General features: G+C 48.5%; 2 protein-coding genes across 2 annotated transcripts in view; one reads left to right on the forward strand and one right to left on the reverse strand.

Annotated features, from left to right (window-relative positions):
- The window catches only part of LOC135873059 (alpha-2-macroglobulin-like), a 1,316,454-nt gene that overhangs the window by 1,134,577 nt on the left and 159,792 nt on the right, over positions 1 to 22,085 (reverse strand). The gene's annotated exons all lie outside the window — the stretch shown is intronic.
- LOC135891080 (antigen WC1.1-like) overlaps positions 1 to 22,085 on the forward strand; it is an 85,995-nt gene that overhangs the window by 28,625 nt on the left and 35,285 nt on the right. Inside the window, exon 11 of the mRNA XM_065418573.1 lies at positions 2,692 to 2,786. Coding sequence (XP_065274645.1) covers positions 2,692 to 2,786 — 95 coding nt within the window. The remainder of the gene's footprint in view (positions 1 to 2,691; positions 2,787 to 22,085) is intronic.

The raw sequence follows: 22,085 nt of genomic DNA on the forward strand, positions 1-22,085 counted from the left end.
CACACCCAGCTAGATTGCCTGAGTGCTCCCAGGCCACTCATGAATCACACAGAAAAAAACACCAGCCAAATCCCCGCAGCTCCCAGCCATGTACTTCAGGAATATACCATCTTCCACTGCTGAATACAAGCAGTGCAAGTTTATTAATTAGTTCACCACTGCATGAATGGAAAGTGGATATACACCAGTCTTTTACCAGATTTACCAAACACTTCAGGCAAACCTACTGGTAAAGATAAACATTTAAACAAATTAATTGACTACAAAAGATAGATTTTAAGTGATTATAAGTAATAGGCAAAAAGTCAGAGTGATTACTAAAATAAAATAAAATATAAGCACGCAGTCTAAACGCTCAACCCTATTAGATTGGGTAACATCTAGAGTAAGCAGTTTTTCTCACCCCACTGGATAGTGCAGTTCATAGTACACAGGTTTCACCCTGGAAACCTGGGCCAGTCCCCTCTGTTGGGGTCTTCAGTCTTCTGAGTGTCCTTTTTGATTGCAGTGTAGTTGGGGGAAAGAGAAAGGCCAAGCATGTGGCCGCTGTGTTCTGTTTTATACCCTTAGTCCATGTGCTTGGAGAACACAGGTCCAGGCATGTCTTGTGGGCATTGCTGAGTCACAAGGTGAAACAATCAATACCCGATGTTTTCTCCTGTGAGTGAATCATTGAATTGAAACTCCTCTGTGGGACAATGGCTGGTTTTGTCTTTTCAGCCCCGACCCAGGCATTGGTTACCTCCCTTGTCATTGTCTCTGGAGAGCTAATATCTGGGCACTTCCCAGACTCACAGCATATTTTTGTGAAAACCGTACAACACAGTTCTTATAATTTTATATGTATATGCACATATTTAGATGGAAGAATGGCTTTCAGCAAAGCATAAGCATTCCCCTGATACATCACACGGCATGTTTTATATGCAATATCACAATTATATGTAAATGAGGAATATGGGGGATTCAGGACGTTTCCCCAAGGTTTAGAATGTCACAACCCTCATTGAAATCAATGGGAACCAAGAGGGCCCAGCGCCTCATACGTCTGGGACCTTCTGAATCTTAGGCAGGGAATAGATTCACAGGAAAATCCGGGCTCCAGGGTTCTAGTTGATCTCCAGTCTGTGGGGAGGGGAGTGTGGCATGTTGTAATAACTGAGCTACAACTTTATCCTAATGGTAAGTTCAATTATAAGTTGTGAAAGTTCATAAAATAACCTGTAACAATAAATGTTGACATGAAAGGAATGAAAGGGAGGCAAAAGACTAAATTAGTCCAAAGAAGAAAGCCCATTCATATAACCCATGGACTACATTAAAATCATGCCTGGTAAAAAAGAGAAGTGTGGGACCGGAAATCAATGGACCGAAATTGATATATTGAAAAGTAGACCTAATTGGTGGACAAAATAATGAGGGGATGGGCTATTCCACCCATCATTCCCTTTTGGGGTCCTCAGAAAAAGAGACTTTGGTGGTGGTGGTGGGGGGAAATTAGGGAATGCTGGCTAACTAAAAACCAGGAGAACAGGAAGGAGTGAGATTCAGCCTCATGGCTACCACCCCCACCATCTTCTGGTACCCCGAGATCCACTTTGTCACTGTTGTGATTTTATCGTCCTAATCCCAAGAGATTCTGACAAGACCTGGACAAAGAGGAGGACCCAGATGATGTCACCACCTCCACTGGCTCTGGCTGAATCCCAAACACCATCTGAGATGTGAAGCTTTGTCATCATTCTCCAACCCCGGTGTGTCTTTTTCCTTCCCTATCTTACCTCTTCCCTTTCCTATCCCACTCCTTTTGCTCTCTGTTCAAAAAGAATCTGACTTAGCCGGCCAAGACTGCATCTTTTGCAACACTGATATGAGCCTGTGAACAAAGAGGCAACTCAAAGCAGTGCTGTAAACAGTCTCTTGGTAGTACTCATTTGTCAGGCTCGGGGTGGCTGATCAGACCGTGTGCCTCGCCTGTGTGTTTCCAGCAGTGAGGTTGCAAGTGAGAGTCAACACCAGACAGAAGTTGCATTTCCCATCTGCACTGTCATTTCTCTCCCCTCTTGTGTGTGTTTGTCATGTCTTTTAGGAAATGGGACTGGACTTTGACAACAAGAGGAACAATCACAGTTCCAGCCTATCTCAACTAACTACTTCTCATTTCTCCCAAAAGGGCAGTTATCTAAAACCCTGAGACAAGCTGAGTGAGGAAACATCTTTGATTGAAACAACTGCTGTTGGTGGAAGGTAAAAAGCTTTCGAGCTTCTCAGAGCTCTTCCTCAGGTCTGGAGAAGGCCACCTGAACCAGATCCTGGTTACCTTTCCCAGACCTGAGGAAGAGCTCTGAGAAGCTCAACAGCTTGTATCTTCCACCAACAGAAGCTGGTTCAATCAAAGCTATTATCTCACTCAGCTTGTCTCTTTCAGATCCTGGGACAATCATGGCTACAACAACACTGCACCCACCTAAAGACTGTCAGAAGAGTTTATTTTTCCTTCTCAGGATTCCCTACAGCTAACAGGAAAGGGGGAAAGGAAGGGCATCTCTGGGCGTGGAGGGTGGGGCCCTTTGTACCATGATGTCCCTTACACAGCAGGAGGGAGCATTAATTCTTCTGTTCCCACCATCCCCCTGTCCCTGCTCCCAGGGGCAACAGGAGTCACACTGTCTCCTTCTCTCCCTGCTGCAGGGACCCCGAAGCACCAATTGCAGGAGAAGAAGGACCTGGCCCTGGAGGAAGCTGCTTTCAGCACCATCCTGGTGTATCTCCAGGTTGAAGAAAAGGTACAAACATACCCAGCTGAGCTGAATTCGAGTCTGTCCTTCCCCTTGCACCATCCCAACCCCTGTAAGGGGAGCTTGTCTTGGAGGATCCAGAACCCCGTAATAAGGGTGCTTATCCCATACGATCTAGGACCCCCAATATGCGGTGTTTCGCCTATCTTGGTCTCGAGGTGTTTGTCCCATGTTTCCCAGCATCTCCCTCCCCAGTAGACCCTGTCCCAATCCCTAATCCTGCCAGTGCAGGAGCAGACTTTGGTTTGGGAAGGGGGAGATTTTCCTGCCCCACCCCCATTGCATGGAGCCCTTGAGCTGGTGTGGGTGGGGTGGGGAGGTCCCTGACTAATAGGCTTTCTCCTTGGCAGCCCTACTTCTGGTGGGGGAAGGAAAAGGCTGAGCAGATCTGTTTCCTACATTCCATCCCCCACCACCTGCTTTGACATGCATAAGGGTGGCCAGGTGACCCTGGGGCTGCACTGCTCCAAAGGGGCCCTGAGGGAAGAAGATCTTGATGAGTGAGACACAGTGTCTGGGACCTGGGGAGGGAGCAAAACATGGAAGGAGGAGGGGCCTCCCCTGGGACTCTGGGGGGATGATGTGTCAGGCTTCAGGGGGCAGCAGAGAGTGTTGGATTCCTGGGACTCAGGATTGGGGCTCAGGGAAGGAGGAAATTTTACATACTATTTGTGAGATTAGTGGGGGAGTCGTGGGGCTGGAGGGGCAGCTGACTGTGGGGTCAGATGGAACCAGGGGGCTAGGAATGGCAGGGTGCCAGGGAGTAGGAGCGGGGTGGTCCAGCAGGGCAGGAGGGAGGATTTGGGGGGGGGTCCCAGCTGAGAGGCAAGAGGGATCCAAAGGGGGCAGGTGTTCCCAGGTGGGCGCGGGGGGGAAATGGGATCCTGTTGGCTGTGACTGCAGCATGGTGCAGTCTCGTCTCTGGGAAGCAACCGTCGGGCCTGACTCTCACAGCTCCTTTGTCGTCTTTGGGTGTCACAGGGGCTGACTGAGGAGCTGCCCCTGGACCAGAGCCCAGCTCCACCCTCTGCACATCCCTGGGCGCCATGTGCAGTCTCAGGTACCGGATCCTCCCAACTGGCTCCTCTGACCCCAGTGCTGCTCAGGCCCAGAGCCAGGAGTCCCAGACTCTCTTACTCCCAGGTCACCTGTACACTGTGGCTGTTCCCCTCTGTTCGCTCACTCCTGGCTGGGCTGGTGATTTCATTGCAGTAACATTACAATGGCCTTAGAGAGCAAATCACTGTAAGCATCATAGATAGGAGGGGCAGCAGTGTCCAGTGGTGAGAGCTCTATTCCAGCCCGGCCACTGACTGGCTCTGTGACCTTGTCCAGGTTACTCGCCTCTGGGTCAGGGGTGTAGCTAGGAGTGGGCCAGGTGGGCCGTGGCCTACTCACTTAGCATCCAGGCCCACCCCCTATCCCCAGATCTGCTCCAGCCCCAGCGCTAGCCCTGCCCAGACTTGAAGGACATCGCACGCCGGGTGCACACCCTCATGGCCCAACTGGAGGGGGAGGGACAGCAGCGGCACAGCAGTGGAGTGCCTGACTAACGTTCTGCGCACATGCATGCACACTGGAGCAGGAGGAGGGCATCTGGCCAGCAGCGATGATCATCAAAAACCATAGACCTGCTGCCTTGGGGAGCTGGGCCCGGCGTGGGGCAGTGCGATGGGGATGGATGCCAGGAGCCGTGCATACTGGAGAAAGGCATCTCCTCCCGGAGTTGGGTGCACATGTGAGGTTCTGGGGACCCCTGACCAGAGCGTCCATCGCTCCCTGCAAGGCCGGCTGGACTGAAGGGGGTGTGCGGAGGCAGGCCCCCCAATCCCTCCAGCCCCCCATCATTGCCTGCCCACCCAAATCTGGGGCCCACCCAAATGTCCCATGCTAGCTATGCCACTGCTCTGGGTGCCTCAATTTTCCCCATCTCTGAAGTGGGGCTTATCCTGACCCACTGTTACAAGGGGTTTGGATCCCTGGACCCTCTGCTCCTGCATCCCAAACCCCTGGGCCTGTTGCCTTGCAGTTTCACATCCCTATCTCACACTGAAAAGTCTACTACAGGCTCCTCTGTCTTGCCAGCAAACTGGAGACTGGCCTGGAATATGCCCCACTGCGGGCTGCCTGCACAGTGTGTTCACCATGGCCACAGGGAAGGAAATACACCCATGTCCAGGCAGATTTTCAGCCTACTCCTCAGTCCCAGGAGCAGGAGCTGTAATGGAAGGCTAGACTGTGTTATACCAGTCAGCCACTAAGTGGTGCTGTATGTCACATACCTTATTTAAGCCAAGCTCAGCCATAGGTGGCAGAGCACTAAAGGATGTTATGATGAACACATCTGGCACGTCTCTCTTGGGGAAGGAAGATCTGTAGCCAGTCCATATCTGGTACAGGAGCCTGACATGATATTAGCAGCCCTGCAACCTACCACGTACAAAGTGTTAGAGCCCTGCACAGATACAAATTTATATCCGCGGATGCAGATATCTGCAAATATAAATCGGTATCCGTGGACCCACAGGGCTCTCCCGGGAACAGCAGCGGCAAAAGGAATAGAATATGGGGCCGCTGCCTTGGTGCTGGACTCTGCCCAGAAGCCCAGCTACTGTCCATAGCAGCTTGGCTGTTCCATGCCCTGTTGTGTACCAGGCCTTCTGTAGAGACCCAGACAGCAGGCAATGACCAGCCAGCTGTCAGCAGAATTCACTACATGACACCTGCCAGTGGTGGTATCTGAATGGGGTGTCCACGATGTGTGTCCCAGAGGGTAAAGGGCCCAGCAGCTCCTTTCATCAAGCCTTAGTGTGGGGGAAAGCGATCAAAGGAACATCCCTTGGCAGAGATGGGGGAAGAGATGACAGACCCTTAGGGCCCTTGCTCTGATCTGGGGGCCCCAACATAACAGCCATGCCAGGACGCCGTGATGCTGCCCCTGGGGCTGGAGGAAGCACTGGTCCTAAGGGAAGCTGGGATTTTTGAATAAGCATCCCCATCCCTACAGGAGCTCTAAAGGCCCCCATTGGGCTCTGTGCCACCACCCATCCCACATGGGTTTGTGGGGCAGACTGTCTTGAGGGGCAGAGAGAATTGAAGTTCTTTATCTGAATCTCTCCCTGCAGGGCCCCTCTCACAAGCTCCCCATACCCATCTCCCCAGGAACTGAAGAGAGCGATTCTTTCCCCAGGAGAGACTGGGGGCTGAAGGTAAAATGCTGATGCATGCAGAGGACACCATCCAGCAAGACAGGGAGGAGAGCTACCAGCAGAGGCGGCTCCAGGCACCAGCGCAGCAAGCGCGTGCCTGGGGCGGCAAGCCGCGGGGAGCGGCCTGCCGGTCGCCGTGAGGGCGGCAGTCAGGCTGCCTTCGGCGGCATGCCTGCGGGAGGTCCACCGGTCTCGCGGTTTCGGCGACAATTCGGCGGCAGGTACGCCGAAGGCGCGGGACCGGCGGACTTCCCGCAGGCATGCTGCCGAATCTGCGTTACCAGTGGACCTCCCGCAGGCATGCCGCCGAAAGCCGCCTGACTGCCGTGCTTGGGGCGGCAAAATACATAGAGCTGCTCCTGGCTACCAGGTGAATAAGACACTGGTGCCCCAGAGTGGTAAGAAACCAGCGAGGCAATGGGACCCATATAGAAATGATGGCCCCTGGTAGGTGTGTTAGCACCATATGTAGTGATCTGGCTCTTGTCACTGTCTCCCTGGCTGACAGCCGAGTGTCTGAGAGCAGTTAGGACACCCCACATAACTCCTGACCAGATCCTTGTTGGATTCCTACTAGAAGTTACCTAGAACCTCTTCCCGGAGCTGCCAGGTGGGTGAGGGGGTGAGGGGATCCTGGGAACCTGAGCTCTCCCACAGCAGGGGACTAGAGCAACAGTTTCTCTGGAGAGATGTGCAGTGAGAGCTTCCCCTCACCACTAGCTCTCCTAGCCCTTCATGTAGGCAGCAATCCCTGGTGGAGCCGTGGGATCCAGGAGGGATGGTATGGAAGATCATCTCCTGCCTCTTAGAGACGTTTCTAAAGCTCCATCAGTTTGGCTGTGATATCTAGATTTAATTGGGAAGTTAGCTGATGTGAAGGTGAATTGCGCCCCCTGCAGGCATCAAGACCCTCCTTGACATCTGTTTGGCTCAGTGAAGGGAATGGACACACACTGAGAGTAGCTGTGACATTAGTGTGGAGGTGTTTATTAGAGTGTGAGTAACGCACAGGCTCTGGCAGAGCTCAGAGCCCAGGCCGTACAGTGCAGTTAGCGGGGGTCCCGGGCAGGGATGTTTCTTACAGCAGTTCCTAAGGTCCTGTGCATACAGCAACCCTGAACAGAGCTTGTAACCAGTTAGTGATAGCATTGGCTGTAAACATGAAATCCTCTCCCAGGACCTGGGAGTACTGGAATAGTAGAGAGGAGAGCAGCTCCAAGGCTCAGACAAGCTTAGTACTTGGGTCACATGGCTGTAGGTGGCATTTAGGGCTCCCTTGTCTAAGCCCATTCCGGAGCCAGAGGGTCAGCTAGTAGCAAAGACAACACTACAGTCTGCCATTGATGCAGTGACTGCCCACTTACGCTCCCAAGGGATCATGATTTACCCTTACCTGGACGATTGCCTCTTCAGAGTTCGGTCTCTCCAAGCAGCTCAGCGAGTCACTGAAGCCGCGATGTGCTTGTTTACAGAGCTGGGCCTGCAGATCAATGCCCAGAAATCAACCCTTACTCCTGTGTAACGCCTGGAGTTATAGTCATTGACCTCGACTCTCTACAGGCGAGAGCTCTCCTACCTCAACACAGATTTCTCTGTCTAGTTACACTCACAGAGACAGTTCAAAACATCCCACAAATATCAGCCAGACACTGCCTACAACTCTTGGGGCATATGGCAGCAGGCACAGTGGTAATACCACACACCAAACTTCACACATGGTACCTTCAGATGTGGTTCAATTTGGAACCAAAGCACTTGCAACCCCTCTCAGGTTGATATCATCCAAAAACTTAATAGGTGTACTCTCTATACCATTATCTAAATAATTGATGAAGATATTGAACAGAACCAGAACCAGAACTGATCCCTGTGAGACCCGGCTCGTTATGCCCTTCCAGCATGCCTAGAACTACTGATAACTACTCTCTGGGAATGGTTTTCTAACCAGTGTGACAAAGTTCCTCCTCTATCTTGGTGGGTCCTGCGCTTATTGGCTGATTTTCTTGCCTCAGAGATTCACCATGTGGGTTGGGGAACAGCCCAGAGACCTTCCCCTCTGGAAGAACCCACAGTCCAGGTCAATTGGGAGGTTTGGGGGGAACCCGGGCCCGCCCTCTACTCCGGGTTCCAGCCCAGGGCCCTGTGGACTGCAGCTGTCTATAGTGCCTCCAGTAACAGCTGCATGACAGCTACAACTCCCTGGGCTACTTCCCCATGGCCTCCTCCAAACACCTTCCTTAGTCTCACCACAGGACCTTCCTCCTGGTGTCTGATAACGCTTGTGCTCCTCAGTCCTCCAGCAGCACACCCTCTCACTCTCAGCTCCTTGTGCCTCTTGCTCCCAGCTCCTCACACTCGCACCACAATCTGAAGTGAGCTCCTTTTAAAACCCAGGTGCCCTGATTAGCCTGCCTTAATTGATTCTAGCAGCTTCTTCTTAACTGGCTCCAGGTGTCCTAATTAGCCTGCCTGCCTTAACTGGTTCTAGCAGGTTCCTGATTACTCTAGTGCAGCCCCTGCTCTGGTCACTCAGGGAACAGAAAACTACTCATCCAGTGACCAGTATATTTGCCCTCTACCAGACTCCTGTACCCCACTGGTCTGGGTCTGTCACACCACGTATGCACCCACTTTATAGTAGCTTCATCTAGGTTGCATTTCCCTAGTTTGTTTATGAGGAGGTCATTCGAGACAGTATCAAAAACTTTACTAAAGTCAAGATATACCATGTCTACCACTTCTCCCCTATCCCCAAGGCTTGTTACCCTGTCAAAGAAAACAGTCATGTTGGGTTGACAAGATTTGTTCTTGAGAAATGCATGCTGACTGTTACTTATCATTTTATTATCTTCTAGACGTTTGAAAATTGATTGCTTAATTATTTGCTCCATTACACTGGTCTACAATTTTTGAGAAGTCGTCTGCTTCAGAGATAAAATGTGCTATTTATTATGTATTTTGATGTGCTGAATTCAAATATGACAATTAAAACAACTGATTGGCTACTGTTTCTAAGCTATTTAAGTTTTTACATTTTATGTCTATGTATATTGTGTAGATAGTAGAGTTTTAATCATAAATTGTAAACCTAGGTCTTTTCATGTGTTTATGGTTGCTTTACATGATAATATTTCACCTGTCCTGTTTATGTAACACTTTAAAAATCAGCAAAAGGGTTATATAAATAAAATTTATTATGAAACAAAAGGCAAAAAACTATTATGTACATAGTTTAGTCCTATTCAGTGTCTACTCGGCGCTTCTTGGCTTGTCTCTTGTATTCATTAAATGGAGCATCTCTTGTCACTGTCCAGCAATAGTCTGCAAGCATTGATGGGCTCCATTTGCCCTGATAGCGTTTCTCCATTGTTGCAATGTCCTGGTGAAATCGCTCGCCGTGCTCATCGCTCACTGCTCCGCAGTTCGGTGGAAAAAAATCTAGATGAGAGTGCAAAAAATGTATCTTTAGTGACATGTTGCAACCAAGGCTTTTGTATGCCTTGAGGAGGTTTTCCACCAACAACCTGTAGTTGTCTGCCTTGTTGTTTCCGAGAAAATTTATTGCCACTAACTGGAAGGCTTTCCATGCCGTCTTTTCCTTGCCACGCAGTGCATGGTCAAATGCATCATCTCGAAGAAGTTCACGAATCTGAGGACCAACAAAGACACCTTCCTTTATCTTAGCTTCACTTAACCTTGGAAATTTTCCACGGAGGTACTTGAAAGCTGCTTGTGTTTTGTCAATGGCCTTGACAAAGTTCTTCATCAGACCCAGCTTGATGTGTAAGGGTGGTAACAAAATCTTCCTTGATTCAACAAGTGGTGGATGCTGAACACTTTTCCTCCCAGGCTCCAATGACTGTCGGAGTGGCCAATCTTTCTTGATGTAGTGGGAATCTCTTGCACGACTATCCCATTCGCAGAGAAAACAGCAGTACTTTGTGTATCCAGTCTGCAGACCAAGCAAGAGAGCAACAACCTTCAAATCGCCACAAAGCTGCCACTGATGTTGGTCATAGTTTATGCACCTCAAAAGTTGTTTCATGTTGTCATAGGTTTCCTTCATATGGACTGCATGACCAACTGGAATTGATGGCAAAACATTGCCATTATGCAGTAAAACAGCTTTAAGACTCGTCTTCGATGAATCAATGAACAGTCTCCACTCATCTGGATCGTGAACGATGTTGAGGGCTGCCATCACACCATCGATGTTGTTGCAGGCTACAAGATCACCTTCCATGAAGAAGAATGGGACAAGATCCTTTTGACGGTCACGGAACATGGAAACCCTAACATCACCTGCCAGGAGATTCCACTGCTGTAGTCTGCAGCCCAACAGCTCTGCCTTACTCTTGGGTAGTTCCAAATCCCTGACAAGGTCATTCAGTTCACCTTGTGTTATGAGGTGTGGTTCAGAGGAGGAGGATGGGAGAAAATGTGGGTCCTGTGACATTGATGGTTCAGGACCAGAAGTTTCATCCTCTTCCTCTTCCTCGTCTGACTCAAGTGAGAATGATTCTGGTGCATCAGGAACCGGCAGTCCTTCTCCGTGGGGTACTGGGCGTATAGCTGATGGAATGTTTGGATAATGCACAGTCCACTTTTTCTTCTTTGACACACCTTTCCCAACTGGAGGCACCATGCAGAAGTAAGAATTGCTGGTATGATCTGTTGGCTCTCTCCAAATCATTGGCACTGCAAAAGGCATAGATTTCCTTTTCCTGTTCAACCACTGGCGAAGATTTGTTGCACAAGTGTTTCAGCATATGTGTGGGGCCCACCTCTTGTCCTGATCTCCAATTTTGCAGCCAAAATAAAGGTGATAGGCTTTCTTAGCCATAGTGGTTATACTGCGCTTTTGTGATGCAAAAGTCACTTCACCACAAACATAGCAGAAGTTATCTGCACTGTTCACACAAGTACGAGGCATCTCTGCTCACTTTGGCTAAACAGAAATGTGTCCCTTTGCAAAATCAAACACTGACAAATAAGAGAGCATGACACTGTATGATTTCTAGAGCTGATATAGGGCAATTTGTTCAGCAGAGTGATGTAAGCTTCGTTATGATTGCATCATCCATGACTTCTAGGAATAACATGATGCAATTCATATCATGTATGATGCAATACCAGCTTCAGATTGCATCATTCATTGTTTTCCTAAAAAGCAAGTACTGTCCAAACCCAGTCATAGATTTATTCATAGATCCAGTCAAAGATGTATTTTAGTCATTTCTGGTTTAAATTGAGATCCCTTCCCTTTATAACTCACTTATCCTCCGCCATTCCCAAGTCAAGGGTCGTATATACTGACCCAATAGCATATCTTGAAAACTAGAGCCAATCAACAATTTTAAGCATCATTTTCGTTCTCAGTGACCCAGAATTAGTAAAGTTTGACTACATTTATTTCAGAAGCATTTTGGCTGTAGAGCAGTGTTATCTTTCCGGGTACAGAAGTTAAACTGACTGGTCTGTAATTCTCCGGGTTGTCCTTATTTCCCTTTTTATAGATGCACACTTTATTTGCCCTTTTCCAGTCTTCTGGAATCTCTCCCATCTTCCATGAGTTTTGGAATCCTCGTGTGATGGGTTGGGTTACAGAGACCCCCTTTGGACTGCCACCTGCTGTGCTGAGACTACCTCTGAGCCCGTTTTCCCTGGCAGCTTGGGACTTCAGTATCCTGTCTTGTTGAGCGAGACCCGCTAGCCTGCTACAAACACATACCCAGGTCTGAACCACATCCTCCACAAGCTGCAGACTTAACCAAAAACAGCTTAAGAAGTGCTCCTGTCACTAGCACCCAGACACCCAGTTTCCAATGGGGTCCAAACCCCAAATAAATCCCTTTTACTCTGTTTAAAGCTTATACAGGGTAAACTCATAAATTGTCTGCCCTCTATAACACTGACAGAGAGATATGCAAAGCTGTTTGCTCCCCCAGGTTTTACTTACTTACTCTGGGTCAATTAATAAGCAGATTTTATTAAGTACAAAAAGTAGGATTTAAGTGGTTTCAAGTAATAACAGACAGAACCAAGTAAGTTACCAAGCAAAACAAAACAAAAACACGCAAGTCTAAGCCTAATACAGTAAGAAACTGATTAAAGATAAATCTCACCCTCAGGTATGTTCCAATAAGCTTCTTTCACAGACTAGACTCCTTTCTAGTCTGGGCTCAATCCTTTCACCTGGTACAGTCCTTGTTCCAGCTCAGGTGGTAGCTAGGGGATTTCTCATGACTACAGCCTCCTTTGTTCTGTTCCACCCCCTTTTATAGCTTTGGAACAAGGCGGGAATATTTTGTCTCTCTGGGTCCCCACCCCTCCTTCTAAATGGAAAAGCACCATGTTTAAGATAGATTCCAGTACCAGGGGACATGGTCACATGTCCTGTGAGACCCCAAGCCTTCATTCTTCCTGGCCTGACTCACAGGAAGGCTTGCAAGTAAACAGAGCAATCTACAGTCAATTGTCCTAGTTGATGGGAGCCATCAAGATTCCAAACCACCATTAATGGCCCACACTTTTCATAATTACAATAGGCCCTCAGAATTATATTTCATATTTCTAGTTTCAGATACAAGAATGATACATTCATACAAATTGGATGACCACACTCAGTAGATTATAAGCTTTGTAATGATACCTTACAAGAGATCTTTTGCGTGAAGCATATTCCCATTACATTATATTCACACTCATCAGCATATTTTCATAAAATCATATGGAGTGCAACACCACACCTCAACAATCCCTCCGTAATGTCTTGGATACGGGCCCCTGCCAGGCAGCATACCTCCCAGGATGCCATGTCAGTGTGACAGATGGGTGGTGCTGTCCCCCTCAGAAGAGAATCACCAACAACCACTACCCTATGTTTCCTCCTGGGAGTGGTGGCTGCGATCCTCCCAGCCTTGGGGGTGCATGGCTTCTCCTCCTCCACCTTTGGGGGCGATTCCTCATCGCTCATTGCCAGGGTACCATATTAGTTTTCCATCACCATGGTGGGTGGGTTGGGAGTAGGGGTGGAGCACTGCCTGCTGCCAGAAGTAACCAGCAGCCAGTGTCCTCCCTGTGACTGAGTCATACCCTCCTCTCCTAGTGGTGTTACAGCAATCCTCTGTAGCTGGATAGCTTCCTCAGCCTTGGATGTCTCCATATGAATACTCTCAAGGAAATCCTCATGCCCACGGATGCTCCTCAGCCTAGCCACCTCCTCCTGTAGCTCTCCCACCTGCTTCCTGAGAGATTCCTCCATCAGGCATCTTTCACACTGGATGCCCCCCCAGACTGGATTTCTGTGAGTGGGAAATGCAGGACACAGTCTCTGCAAATCCACACCAAGATCTGGGTAAAAGCATCGATGGTTAGATTGTCTGTCTGGATACAGGCGCAGGTGGAGGAGACAGGAGCAGCCTTGGCACTTGCGATACGGCCCTTCCTAACCATAGCCATTATATTACGTCTCCCTCCCTCTAACTCCCTCTCAAACTCCCCTGTTTGCGGTCCCCTATTGGCTACCAAGTTTGCGATATGACCCCTCTGGATACTATTCATACACACTCCACAAGGTCTATCTTCTCATCTGTCAACTTCTTAAAGAATGTCCCTATCTCAGAGATCTGTAGATTGGCGACAATGGGTGTCAGTTCACACCTACGAAGAACACTATGTGATCGCCGGAGACTCTGCCTCTGATGCCATCTTCGGCTCCACAGTACTATCATCTGTAACTAACCTGACTCCACATGGGTACCACTTGGGAGTCACCCACAGTGAAGCATCCATAGGGAGACTGCTCAAAGAAGAAGAAGTTACTCACCTTGTGCAGTAACAATGGCTCTTTGAGATGTGTGCCCGAGTAATGGGGTGCAGGCCGTGCCCCTCCGGTTTGGCCCTTCTCCCCCTCTTCTCAGAGACTCATGGACACTTCAGGCTGGTGCAAAACCCATGCTCTTTATTTCCGATCACATCCCCATCACCAGTTTCCAACTATATACAGGCTTTTTACAACAGCTTGGCCTATCACAGGCCTGGCCAGCAACAGACTAGGAGACTCCCACCTCCCTCTGAGTCTGAGTCTGGCCTTCCCCTCCTTGTCTCTGCTCCCCTTCTGCTCTCACTTCCTCCCAACCTTATAGTTCCTGCTAATGAGGTTGGCAGGTGTGGTCAATTACCAGGCAAGCATCAAGCTATCTACCCAGACACAATCCAATCGCCCTGCTTGGGGCTAGATTGGCAGGAGCTGATTAAGGCCTCTGTAGCAGCACCCTGCCACACACTTCCCCCCTTAAGCCACTGCCAAGGGGAGCCTGGTCCAGCTCCTTCTCCCCCTGCCCAGGAGACTGTTCCAGGGAGTCCTGCTGCCACCCACTGGGTGGTGCCTGGAGTCCTCCACACAGGGTTGGTCCATCCCCCAGCCACAAAAGGCACACTGGGTCAGGGGGCGGTCCGCCCCACAGGTCTACTGCTACCCACACGTCCTCACACCAGTCGCAGCCTCATGGTCACCCTCCCTGCTTCTCCCCCTTTTTGGCCAGCAAATGAGCCAGGTGGTTCTGTACCTTATCCCAGCTGCCAGGGGCCACAGGTGCAGTTACCCGGCCCAGGGGGGTCTGGCTCTCCCTGCCTGGAGGCTCCACCTTCAGGCATTCCTTGGGGCCCTTCCTCCTCTTGTCCTCAGGCCCTTTCCCCTGGGGTTCTATAACAGGACACTCCTTCAGTCCCTCGCCCTGTACTTCTCTCCTGTCTTCACTCTAGCTCTGTTGTCTAGGGTATTTTTCTCCTCTCCTCTGGGGACCTTGGTCCTCCCCATTCCTGGGGCCACCGGGCATAGGAGTCTCCCCTCCCCTCATCCGGGTCTTCCCTTCCTTCTTGCCAGGGGGTCCCCTCCCATGGCCTTCTTTCCCCTTTGGGATGGGGCCCCAATCTGTCCCCAGTACCACGGGGTATAGCAACCCCTCTACCACCCCCACCAGTGGCCAGGCAAACTGGCCCCTGACCTCCAGGGGCACCTGGGCCACTGGGCAGGGCCTCCAATCCCCATGGATGAACTCAAGCATCATTCTTGCCCCAGGGATAAACTACTGGGGCTTCACCAGCCCTCACTGAATGAGGGAGCAGGCCAAGTCCATGTCCACTAAGTCCCTCTGGGGCTTCCTCCCCACCTGCACGGGGATAGTGGCCAGTCCTCACCCCTGCATCCTCCGTCCACCATTCGTCGAACTACAAAACTTGGCTAGTCCCCACTCCATTTCTGGGCAATCTATGCATTTGTGTCCCGGGTGCCCACATCACCAGCAGACCAACTGTGCCGGTGTGAGGGGATCCCCCCGGGGTGCAGCCTGGGACTGGCTCAAGATGGGCAGTGCAAATTTATTAATTGGTTCACCACTTCAACAATGGAAAGTGGACATACACCAGCCTTTGCAAAACCTGAGCAGATTTGCCCCACACTTCATACAAACTCACTGGTAAAGATAAACAATTAAACAAATTTATTGACTATAAACGATAGATTTTAAGTGATATTAAGTGATAGGCCAAAAGTCAGAGTTAGTTACCAAAAGAAATAAAATATAAGCATGCAGTCTAAACTCTCAACCCTATTAGACTGGGCAGCAATTAGATTAAGCAGTTTTTCTCACCCCACTGGATATTGCAGTCCTTATTATACAGGTTTGTTCCTTAAACCTGGCCCAATCTCCTCTGTTGGAATCTTGTCTTCTTCTCAGTGTCTTAGTTGCTTGCAGCGAAGGTGGGGACAGGAGCAGGGCCCAGTATGTGTCCACTTTGTCTGTTTTATACCCTCAGTCCATGTGCTTGGGGAGCACAAATCCAGGATTGTCTGGAGGAGATTTCTGAGTCACCCAGCAAGGTTGAGCAATTCCCCTGGTGTGGCCTCATGCAGGTGATTCATTGCATTGTAGCTCCCTTGCTGGACAATGGCTGTTGATGGGTTGTTTCACACCCAGCCCGGGCGTTAGTTACTTTCCTTGCTGTTGCCTCTGGGGAGCTAATATCTGGCTGATTCCCCAACTTACCGCATGTTTTAGTGACAGCCATATTACAAAATTCTCATAACTTCATATGCATTCATGATACACATATATGGATAGAGAAAGCAGATCATAACCTTTCCCCTGATACCTTACAAGGCATCCTTTATATGTAAGATCACGATTATATGAAAATGAGGAATATGGGGGTTACACTACGCACACCTACAGGGACACCTACAGGGATTACCATAGGGACACATCTTGAAGAACCATCGTTACTGCACAAGGTGCGTAACTTCTTATTGCATAGGATACAGCTATTATAAGTGAGATGAATGCATGCATCACTTTACAAGCATTTCATTAAGTCAAAACACAAAACACATTTCTATAAAGCCAAAATCTATTTTAACACAAGTGAGCCAACTGTCAGTGTTCAGTGAGGCCTAAGGGCCTTGGCATAAGCTAGCACCTGGTCTGTCAGTGTCACAGGGGCGACCAGAGCTGCATGCAGTATTCAAGGTGTGAGTGTACTGTGGGGTTATATATTAGCATTATGGTATTTACTCTCTTATTATCTATCCCTTCCAGTGGTTCTTGAACATTCTGTTAGCTTATTTGACTGCCACTGCACATTATGCAGATGTTTTCAGAGAACTACCCATGGTGACTCCAGGATCTCTTTCTTGAATGGGAACAATTAATTTAGAGGCCATAATTTTGTGTGTATAGTCTGGGTTATGTTTTCCCATGTGCACAACTTTGCATTTACCAACAGTGAATTTCATCTCCCATTTTGTTGCCCAGTCATCCAGCTTTGTGAGACTCCATTGTATTGTGAGATCCCTTTGTAGCTCTTCGCAGTCTGCTTTGGACTTATCTATCTTGAGTGATTTTGTACCCTCTGCAAACTTTGCCACCTCACTGTTTACCCCTTTTTCCCAGATTACTTATGAATATGTTGAACCACACTGATCCCAGTACAGATCCTTGGGGTACCCTGCTATTTACCTCTCTCAATTGTGAAAACTGACTATTTATTCTTACACTTTGTTTCCTATCTTTTAACCAGTTAGTGATCCATGAGAGGATCTTCCTTCTTATCCCACAACTGCTTACTGTGCTTAAGAGCAAAGTGACCTTGTTAAAGGCTTTCTGAAAGTCCAAATACACTATATCCACTGGATCACTTTTGTCCACATTTGTTTACACCCTCAAAGAATTCTAACAGCCATGATTTTCCTTTACAAAAGCCATGTTGACTCTGACATCCACCGTTATGGAGTTTTCTGTTTTTGTAGCCTCTCTAAGCTCTCTGATCATTTCACAATCATCATCACCATCTTGGTCAGTTAGTCAGAAGTGTATTCTTACAGCTATACCCTTATTGTTCTAGCATGGCATTTCTATCCATAGAGATTCTATGGTACAGTGTAATTCATTTAAGATTTTTACTATATGTGACTCTGTGCTTTCAAATATAGTGCCACTGCCCCACCAGCATGACCTACTCTGTTATTCCTATATATTTTGTAATCTGGTATTACTGTGTCCCATTGATTATTATCATTCCACCAAGTTTCTGTGATGCCTATTATATCAATATCCTCATTTAACACCAGGCACTCAAGTTCACCCATCTTAATATTTAGACTTCTGGCATTTGTATAGAAGCACTTATAAGATTTGTGAATATTTCATTGTCTGCATTTATATGATGTAGTTGACTCTTTTTTTTAATTTGACTGTTTCTCTTTAGCTCCTACCAGTATTGTATCACCTTCTATCCTCTCCTCTTCACTAGGATATAGAGAATCTCCATTAATTGATCCTCCCCTAAGTATCTCTGTCCAAACCATGTGCTCCTCTGCACCTGTTGGCTTTCCCCCAGCCCTTATATTAAAAACTCCTGTATGAACTTTTTAATTTTGCATGTCAACAACCTGGTTCCATTTTGGTCTCGGTGGAGCTCATATAGTCTCCTCCTTTCCTAAAAGGTTCCCCAGATCCTAATAAACCTAAAACCCTCCTCCCTACACCATTGTCTCATCCATGCATTGAGACCCTGCAGTCCTGCCTGTCTAACTGGCCCTGCATGAGAAACTGGAAGCATTTCAGAGAATGCTACTGTGCAGGTCTTGGACATTAATATCTTACTTGGCTCTTGCCTTATACTTCTATTGTAAAGCCCTTGGGTCAAGGATTATTGGTTTGTTCTGTGTTTGTACATCACCTACCACAATGAGATCCTGGTCCATGATTCGGACTCCTAGGCACTAGGATATTACAAATGATAAATAATAACAATCATCATCATCAGAGCTCAGAACACAGTGACAATCCAGTTCTGGAGAGGGCAGCTTTAACCATCTACATCTATTGATGAATTCTGTTGCTAGTCTGAAGGCATCATGTTCAGGGAGAAGAGAGACATGGAGGGCAATGTGGATAGGTGTTGTCGGAAGTAGTGACCTCAGAGGAGGGATTAGAAGAAGAGAATTTCCTCAGGGTGCAGTTAATAATCTCCTTCAGATAAAGTTCCTGATCCTGGAATAGAACTTTTACCCAACACATCCAAAAGAAATGGCTGGAGTCTGCAGTAAGAAGAAAATCTGCTCTCTTCCCAGCCCCTTGCGGGTGTGAGGCTTGGCAGGTGGTGGAAGCCAGCACAGTTCTGCTGCATGAGGCTGCTGGGTGTGGGAAGCCCACACAGGGCATGTTTATACAGATGCTGGGAGTGATTTTTGCAGCCTGGATAAACAGACTCATGCTTGCACTCTAAAAATAGCTGTGTAGACGTGGCTTTGATGTTCTGGCTCGGGCTGGAGCCACCCACCTCCCCAGATTCCAGCGCCTGAGCTCCAGCTTGAGCAGAACTATCCATATTGCACATTTTAGTGCACTACTGCGAGCCTCCCTAGCATGAGTCTGTCAAACCAGACTGTGAGACTTACTGCTTGCAGCTGTGTAGATGTGCTCCCGAGGGTCTGCATGTTGCATTGGTGGGCTTTGGGCAAGTCTTATTCAGTGGGGTGGAAGGGCTTTGGTTGGGAGCGTGGTTGAGATTGTCACTTGATCCACAATCATGAGGATTCTGTGGCCAAACACCATCTTTCAAGGAAGTGGTGGAGTGTATGGCACAGGGATCGGTCATAGTCCCTGTTGTAGTCCTGTGGAAGTGCTGGGCTGCTGCCCTGTGCTGTTCCTACAGGCAGGGGAAGGGGACTGGAATCCGTTTCCACCATGCCTGGTTCCCCTGCGCCATTCAGGAGGCTGATGCCAATCATGCTTACTGAGATGGAGATGCCCTTATTGCTAGAGATGATCCCAAATGGAGTTCAGGGTCCTGGAAGGCTCCAGTTCTGACTGGAACAAGGTGGAGTCATGAGGTGACTATCACAGATCAGAGTTGGACACACTCAGTCATATCGTCCCTTCCACCCAGGTGTTGATGTTACCAATACTGGAGTAACTTATTTTCTAAGGCTTCAGTTTCATACATGAGGGAACAACCCACACCTACCCCAAGCTCAGTATTTCATAGACGCAATTTCTCTGGTGTCAGTAACTGTCAGCCTCTGCTCAGTGCAAGATGGACTCTGGCCCATCTAATCTGGCAGTAATTGCTGACAACACTCTCTGCCCAGCTCCACAAATGCCACTGAGCATTGAGGGCACCCAGAACCATGCAGGATTCAGCTTTAGGTCCCCCTTGCCATGTAATAACATGGTTGATGGTCCTTTGATTCCCCTGCCCAGACAGATCTGTTTCTCCCCACAAACCAGCAAGAGGTGATGCCATATTGTTCCAGGGGCCTGTGCATGAGACCCTTCCCCTCCTCACTCACTCTGGAACCTCCATTCAGGCAGAAACCCCTGGGGAGGCCCTAGGACTCAGGCGTCAGGATCTGGCAGATCTCATGCCTCTCATGGTGAGCGACTTGTCTAATGCTTTATCACTCTGGCTGGGGATCTCTAGATTCATTTGGTGGGTTATGTGATGCCAACAAGCATTCTGCCTCTTCCGGGCATTTAGCCCACTTCCCCTTGATGCTAGTTGGTCCTAATGATGTTCCAGAAGTAACTCCTTCCCATTGCTGTGACTCTGAGCAAGGAAGGAAATGCAGCATTTTCCAGCCCATTCAATAGTCTTGTTTGAATTAATCTTTACATAATATTATTATTTGTCATAGAAATTTCTGTCCGTTCCAGCTGAGGAATAAGGAGAGACGGACACAGCTAATCAAGCAAGGAGCCCCGGGAGGGGCGATCCGTTTATTTCAATTGCAATTGGGTTCGAGCTCATAAGTCAGCAAGAACAAAGAAAACACTTACACCAAAGCATTATATGCAGTTGACTATGATAATCTATTGCTTTATGATTGGCCAAAATTTGCCATCATTACCATACATAATTAGCGAGCTACATGTATCTGCCCCTCTTATGACCCCTTATTGTTCATCTACTTGCCCCCTCCTCCTTGCTTATTTTGCAAACCAAGCAGTTAGCTATCTACAGGACGCAGGCATAGAAAAGTCCATTGTCTCCAGGTTTGGAGTTTGGCTACATTTCCTCTCGAAGGAACTTCCTGAGTTAAGACATAGCAATAGCTGTGCTGTATATCTTCCATGTGTACGTGACAAATTTGCCCCCTGGCAGTTAAGCGGAATAATTTTATATCATATTCATCTGACAAGTTTCACATTCACCATATTTTCTTTCCTTTTGTAATTTGATTATTTATCACTACGAAGACAGGACAGTAAATAGTCCAGAGTCAAGTTACAAGAATGGACCAAAGACTCAGGCCTGGTCTACACTAGGCGTTTATGTCGAATTTAGCACCGTTAAATCGAATTAACCCTGCACCCGTCCACACCACGAGGCTATTTAGTTCGACATAGAGGGCTCTTAAATTCGACTTCTGTACTCCTCCCCAATGAGGGGAGTAGCGCTAAATTCGACATGGCCATATCGAATTAGGTTTGGTGTGGATGGAAATCGACGCTAATAGCTCCGGGAGCTATCCCACAGTGCACCACTCTGTTGACGCTCTGGACAGCAGTCCGAGCTCGGATGCTCTGACCAGCCACACAGGAAAAGCCCCGGGAAAATTTGAATTCCTTTTCCTGTCTGGGCAGTTTGAATCTCATTTCCTGTTTGGACAGCGTGGCGAGCTCAGCAGCACTGGCAACGATGCAGAGCTCTCCAGCAGAGATGGCCGTGCAATCCCAGAATAGAAAGAGGGCCCCAGCATGGACTGATCGGGAAGTCTTGGATCTCATCGCTGTGTGGGGCGATGAGTCCGTGCTTTCCGAGCTGCGCTCCAAAAGACGGAACGCAAAGATCTACGAGAAGATCTCGAAAGCCATGGCAGAGAGAGGATACAGCCGGGATGCAACGCAGTGCCGCGTGAAAATCAAGGAGCTGAGACAAGGCTATCAGAAGACCAAACAGGCAAACGGACGCTCTGGATCCCAGCCCCACACATCCCGTTTCTACGAGGCACTGCATTCCATCCTTGGTGCGGCCGCCACCACTACCCCACCACTGACCGTGGACTCTGAGGATGGGATATTGTCCAGGGCCGGTTCCTCGGACATGTTAGCGGACGGGGAAGATGAGGAAGGAGATGAGGAGGACGAGGCAGTCGGCAGCGCTTACCAAGCTGATTTCCCCGACAGCCAGGAGCTCTTCATCACCCTTGCAGAGATCCCCTACCAACCCTCCCCAGCATGTAACCCGGATACAGATTCAGGGGAAGGATCAAGCGGTAAGTGCTTTAAACATATAAACCTTTATTTTGTACAAAACTAGAATATTAATACTAATAACAATTTTTGATTCATGATTTCTTCCCCCTGGGCGCTTAAATAATCAGTAACAAGTATTTGTAAAAAAATCAAACAGTGTCCGGTTCTGCATGATTGTGCTGCCCAAGCTGCTCCACTCTTTTGTCGCTGCTACTGCAGCTAGATGAAAAGCCGGTCTATATGTCCGGGGATAGAGCAGTAGTCCTCCACAGACATTTCAACAAAGCTCTCCTGGAGGTAAAGGGATAGCCTGTTCA

Source organism: Emys orbicularis, chromosome 1, assembly GCF_028017835.1.
Source record: "Emys orbicularis isolate rEmyOrb1 chromosome 1, rEmyOrb1.hap1, whole genome shotgun sequence".
Classification (NCBI taxonomy): Eukaryota; Metazoa; Chordata; order Testudines; family Emydidae; genus Emys; species Emys orbicularis.